The sequence below is a fragment of the Dendrobium catenatum genome, unplaced genomic scaffold (genome assembly GCF_001605985.2).
Source record: "Dendrobium catenatum unplaced genomic scaffold, ASM160598v2 fragScaff_scaffold_718, whole genome shotgun sequence".
Taxonomy (NCBI): domain Eukaryota; kingdom Viridiplantae; phylum Streptophyta; class Magnoliopsida; order Asparagales; family Orchidaceae; genus Dendrobium; species Dendrobium catenatum.
The window spans coordinates 123,081-129,974 of NW_021319180.1; the positions used below are offsets into that span (position 1 = coordinate 123,081).

At 31.1% G+C, this 6,894-nt stretch overlaps 1 protein-coding gene across 1 annotated transcript in view; it reads left to right on the plus strand.

Annotated features, from left to right (window-relative positions):
- Positions 1–2,200: 2,200 nt before the first annotated feature.
- Positions 2,201–6,894, plus strand: part of LOC110095975 (probable WRKY transcription factor 43) — a 14,502-nt gene continuing 9,808 nt past the window's right edge. The window contains exon 1 of the mRNA XM_020821716.2: positions 2,201–2,490. Coding sequence (XP_020677375.1) covers positions 2,228–2,490 — 263 coding nt within the window. The 5' untranslated portion in view covers positions 2,201–2,227. The remainder of the gene's footprint in view (positions 2,491–6,894) is intronic.

Sequence of the window (6,894 nt, forward strand, 5' to 3'; positions counted from 1 at the left end):
TGGCTAGTCATTTTGGTATTAACAACAACACTGATATGGTGGGACAGTTGGACCGTATTGTGAGATGGCTTAAACCTAGCCTTCCTTATGTTAAGCTGAATACTGATTGGTCGGTTGGTGTAAATTCTACTAGCATGGGTGGAATCATCCGTAATTATATGGGCAATCCTATTGCTCTATTCGCTGGCCCTCTCAATTCAGTTTCTATATTGACTGCTGAACTGTTGGGTTTATCTCATGGTTTAGATATTTGCTTGAGATTGGATCTTCATCATGTGAATATTGAAGTTGATTCTAAACTTGTTATTCATGTGATTTCTGATAACAATGCTGCTTATCCACAATATTTTAACACTATCAGGAAAATTAAGATGTCTCTTTCTATGCTTAACTTTAATATTTCTCATATTTATTGTGAAGGAAACACCTGTGCGGACTGGTTGGCGAATTATGGTTCCAATAGTGACTTGTTTCATGAATTGCCTAAAAATAATCTGCCTTCTCCTCTTAAAGGCATGATTACTCTGGACAAAATTGGACTTCCTTATGTTCAACATGTTTGATTGCACTGTTTGTGTTTGTTTGCTCGTGTGAGCTGTTTTGTTATTACCGCTGGTTGCTGGACTTTGTCCCTAATAATTTTCCTTTACTGGTGTGGTTTTTTGCTGCTGATATGATTTTTTACGAGTTAATGCTGCTTCTTATTGGGAGGGTTTCTTTACAGCAGTAGTATCATGTCTATATTTATATGCTGGTGAGTACGTCTTTCGATTTGGGATTTCCCTTATAGCATTCAGGTTTGCGTTAACAATGCTAGCTGCCTTTTTACTGAGGTTTTGAATTCTTTTAAGTTAATGTGGGAGGTCATCGATTGGATCTCATATCAGCGACAGGTTTTGTTCCACACTTATCAGCTAGGTAATCATTTGGTTTTGCTTTTACCTTATAAAAGTCAAGCTGGTATTACTGATGTTATATGGATTAATGATAGTAAATCCATTTATGTTTTGAGTATATCATATGAGGAATAGCTTCTATGATATGGTGGTTATGAGGGAGAATGCTTTTTCAGGTGATCATTTTTGCTGGTTGGGGTATTATCTATATTTATTCGGCCCCGAAGGGTCTGATGGGGTTATTTTTTGCTCCTAGTGACAGGCTTTCCAACAGGAATCATATCATTGGGTCTAATTGTTTTTTTATTTACTACCTGTCTAATATTTCTTTTTGGAGTTTTCCTTGCAGGCAAAATTTATCTTTACGTTTATGGAGCTTCAATGATGACAAGGTTCTCTTAGTTTGTATTTTTCAGTCACTTCAATTTTCATCAATATTTTTGCAGGAAGAATGTGTTGAACAGGATTAATGTGCTCTTCCTTTTTTGAGTGCTGTCTACTTGCAGCCCGAGACTTTATTTATGTCTTTTATGTAATCTTAGGAAAAGGAACCACCGGCTCTTAGTTTTTTTTTTTTTCTTATAGCTCTTATGAGCAGTAGCGAGCTGGAGGATCTTTCTAGCTAAGGATTTTGTAACCGTTTTTTTGGGTATTAACGCGTAGGCCCCACAAAGGATTTTAACAAAAAAAAATAATAATAACAAAGTGCAAGATAAATTGTTAAAATAGATGGATAATTGATCAAAACTACAAGATAAACTAACATTTTTCCTTAGAGCAAACAAAATTAATCAAAATCTCATTTATAATACTCCGCGCATAAAATAAATAAATAATTATAGTTAAGTTATAGTTTTTCCATAAATACCATAAAATTTTCTTTTTATTTTTCATCATTAATTTATTAAAATATCATAACTTAAACGAAGTACATACATGCATGCATGCATTCATTCATGCGCGTTGATGTAACCACCATATATACTTACATGTGGACTTGCTTAACTTGTCACCCATGAGTTATGTATCATGACATAAAAGAAGTACATACATGCATACATTGATTTATTCATGCATGGACATATACGCGTTGATGTTGCCACCATATATATACTTACGTGTGGACTTGTTGAACTTGTCACCCATGAGTTAAAAGGCTGGCCGGGCAGTTGAGCTGAAACCAAGGTAGTTGGAGTGTTGTTGGTCTTCATATTATCTCCAATATCCTCACATGTTACGTCTCATAAATTTATATATAAACCTTCTCATCTAATCTCTTCTCCATTTTAAATGCGACACCAAGCTCTCCAAAACCTAATAAAGTTCAGGTCATGGAGCCTCAGCAGAACTTTCCTCCTATTTTAAGCCAACAAGGCCCACCATTTCCAATATTACCAGAAGCTTCAGGTCTTCATTTCTGCTCGAGCTCGAGCATACTTGGAGGTGATGAGCAGAATAAAGGGAAAGGTAGAGGGAAGAAGGAGAGCAGGCCGAGGTTTGTGTTTCAGACGAGGAGTGAAAGTGATATATTGGATGATGGGTTTAGATGGAGGAAGTATGGGCAGAAGAAAGTGAAGAACTGCAGCTTTCCCAGGTTATTTTTTTTACTCTATATATGAGCATGTTGTTATGACTAATTACTGATTAATTTGCATGCATGAGTTTTTCTTGATTATCCACTGAGGTTTAGGGTGGTTGGTGGGCGAGTACGGTTGAGAACCCCCATCTTGGCCGTTCGAATCTTTCCTACTACGGCCTCGCCTCTTCAGTGGGGCAAAGAAAGTGTGGGCCCGATGCCGTGGGTGGTCTCGCTAGGTTCCGCCGACGGATAATTAGTTACGCCGCCAAGCGCTCCCTTTGAAGTGAAAGCGGGTAGATACCCCCGTTCCCACCCAAAAATAAAAAAAATCTTGATTAATTAATGATCTTTTCTGATCGATCGACAAGAAGGGTGGTGGATGGCTAGAAAAGAATTTCTGAGTAGCAGGAACCTAGCTTTTTGGTTTACCAGAAATGATTTCTGAAGAACTAGAAAACTTTTTTGGTCAGCTTAAAAAGATATTGGTCGAACGACTATAATAATAAGAAATAATCTGCAGGTGAAGTCCTAGAATAATCAAAATCTATTGATTATACGTACAAGATGATTTATAATATAGGGAGATTTTTGCACTATCAATGAAGAACAAATTTTCATGAACAATCAGTGAAATTTGATCATTCCTCAAATAACTTTTAATTAAGTGTTGCATATTGAAATATGAATTGTAGTGCATGCTCGTACCAAGATTTCACAACCATATAAATGATTTAAAAGAGTACATAGGATATGCAAAGCTATTAACATAAACGTTTTGAGAAGGGAAAATCATGATGTATTGTGGAAATAGTTTCACTAATGTGCGTCAAATATTATGAAATATATTATTCCACATAAATAGAGGTGTTAACATAACATATTATATTTAATTATGGGAGATAGCTCCTACTGTGGGGTAAAAGGAATCTTAAGATATCAAAATTATCATCAAGAAATAAGTGTGTAGTGCTCTGGTGGCGAAGGATAGTTGATTTGACCATTCTATTAATAAAAGGGGAGATCACGACACCAAGAAGGCAAGCAGATATTGTATGTTGATCATTGGAAAGCATTAGGTACGTGACATCGATGAGGAACTTTAGAAGTCAGGTGATGATGACTGATTTTAGATGCTATCCTAATAAAGGGGGAGACTACAAGATGATGCATGAAAATGAATGTCATATGATGATTGTTGTTAGATGTTGCAGATCATTTATGGGCAAGTATCAGTTGATAGTCAATAAAGAATGGTAGAGGTAAAGCATGCATTAGTGGGTGGCTAGTACTTTAGTCATTCTCTTGATATGAAGGGATGTCAAGGGGCTAAAAAATGAGCATTAGATGTCAATAGTTGACAAGGATTGGATTTATGATTCATGGAGAACATCGGTAGTCCGTGAGTGCGGTGGGTCATTGGATTGATCATTATCTTAATATGAGGAACATCAATATATGGAGATCATCATGATATTAATTATTGAGAGACTAGAAAGATGAGATTTTGAAGTACGTGGGTAGAAAACATTATCATTAATAGACATCAAGTAACACTCGGCGGGAACATCATAAATTGGGCGATGATGAATAGTTTAATTTTTCTTATCAAATTGACATTATCAATTATATATAAGATGATAAATGGAGTTTGAATGATCAGATAATTGATTCTCTACATTTCTGACCCAAATACTCAAATGTTATGAGATTAGCAAATAGCATCAAAATTGATGTTGGTCAAATCAAATTTGCAGCTCATATCAACAACGAATTTTGTCCCAAAATATTAGTTATACTTTCATTGATAGAAAACCATTATATATATAAAGTGCGAGATTTTGGATCATTGTCATAAAAACTTCTCATGATATACACTTTAAAAATAGTGCTAAAAATGTGTTGCAGTAAGTGGTTGAAGGAAGCATTATTAAAGAAATAGCTAAACTATTGGATTGGTGGGACATGTTTCGTTAGGATGAGTATGACTTGGTTTGATTTGGATTTTTCAATTTATGAAATCAAACTATTAATTTTAGTTTTGAAAAGTTCAAATCATAATCATATTAAAAAATAAATATCATTTCCTCAATTCCAATAGGTTTTGGTTGAATTTTATTTTTGTTGGTTTAATTTAGTCTTAGAACTCAAAACATATAAACAAATATTCATATATTTACAATATATATAGACATTTTTATTTAAAAAATAGTCATTTAATTAATATATAAAGAATAAGCAAAATAACATTGAGCATATAAATCAAAAATAACTTGCTCTTCAAGATGCCTAAGTCTCACCAACTATGAGAATCCTAAGAGAAGAAAGCAAGAAATGGAAATGTAAGTAGGAATATGATTAAGACTTTGAGAGAGAACACTATTTATGATTAATTCAAAGCTCATTTATTAAAAAAAAACTAATAATGAGATATTTTTTAGTGGAGGGTTATTATATTTTTATTTGCAATTATGTTTAATATATTTTTTGGATTTCAAGGTTATTGAAATAGGTTTTTTTTTGTTGAAAAAGAATGAAAATAATTTCTTATTTATTTTTATTTTTAAGGAAAAAAAAAGTAGATGAAATTTAATTCATCATTAAGTTAAAAAATAAGTAAAATTTTTCTTATTCTTTCTTATTTTTTATTTTTTATTTAAATTTTTATTTTTAATAACAATTAAATTGATGGAATTATGAGTTACAATATTACTTATTATTATTATTGTAAATTTATACAAAGATATTCAAAACAATGACTAACAAAAGGATAAGTACTCACACCATACCAATAATTATAAGTGGGTGGCCAATTAGGTTTGTAGCTCAATAGTATCCCTTCTAAAGAATTAAACATGGGGTTTGAATTATAGGATGAAAAGCTTATAGTAGTGCATTGATTAAGCACGACATAGCTATATCATGATAAGCATATACTACAACAGCAACAACAAAATCAAGCCTAAAAAAAAAAAACAACAACAACAAAAAAATCAAGCCTTTATCCCACTGTGGGGTTGGCCACATGAATCCTTTTTCTCTCCATTGTGCTATGTTAAAAGTTAAATTCTCATTTAAATCTATTCCATGATAAGCTTATAAAAATTAAAAAATAATTATGCATCATAAACAATAAGTGATGAAAATTTAGCCCTTAATATAGTAATTATAGCCATTATCAATTGTAGTAAAATTGGAGTTGTTAGATCTTAATTTATTAATTTAGTAGACTTAATTTTGAGTTTTATCTTCTTTAAGTTTTATTATGACACTTAATGTATATATGATAGAACTATTGGGAAAGTGCAACATGGAACTAATGGAGGACAAGAAATTTAGTTGAGATAAGAATTTGGTTTATTTTCATAGAAAAAAAATCTCATAATAAATGCATCATAAATATGATTCTAAATTAAGAAAATCCTCTAATATAAATCTTTATAGATTTTTTTTTGATAAAGTTCTTTGATGATCTACTAATAATTTATTGTAAAAAAGATAGAATAAGAACCCAACAATAGTTATTTTTCTTTAAACATGTAAAAAATAAGAAATATCTAGGGATCCATCATTTTTTAATATTTTAAAAAAATATTTCTAAGGAATATTTCATCCTTTCTTAAAATTAAAAATAGGATAATTATCTCTGAGTTCCTATTTTTAAATGCAACTACTTCTAAAATAATGCATTTGATTGCTATTATTTTGAAAATGATTACTAAAATAATGAACCTTATTTCTTCAATTGTTAATGCAAAACTTAAAGATTTAACAATTAGAGCCAACATTCAAAAATTTAAGTAATCAAGTAATTCATTTTAGTAATCAAATTCATTATTTCAGCAACATATTTTATTATCACATTCAAAATAGTAGTAACCAAACTTATAGTTTGTGGTCGACCATGGGACCTTAGGTTAAGTTCTCCTAATAATAATGATTAATTGTCAAAAGCTTGCTCAAAATGAATGATAAAGGTGAAAACACAATAAATGTTACTGAAATAATGATATGATTATTACTATTTTGAATGTAATTACTAAAATAATGTATCTAATTACTCAAACTATAAATGTGGATGGTGGAGTATATAAGTTTATTACTTGCTTTAACAACTATATTCAAAGTAGATATAATCACATCCAAAATTAGTAGTAATTATAGTTAGTGGACTAATATATATATGTTAACCACATAACTTTAGATTATGTTCCCCTAAAAATAACAATAGTTTGTGAAAGTCTATTTAAAAGTAATGATAAAAGTGACAACATCAATTGAATTGATGATGAGAGTATGATTTTTTTTAAGAGAATATGGTTAGTTTTATTTCATCAAAAAATGAGGTTACAAAGTTCTAAAAAGGATCTACAGCTCTCTATAGTTCTAAGAGAGGTACAATAAAAAAAGGTTATATATATA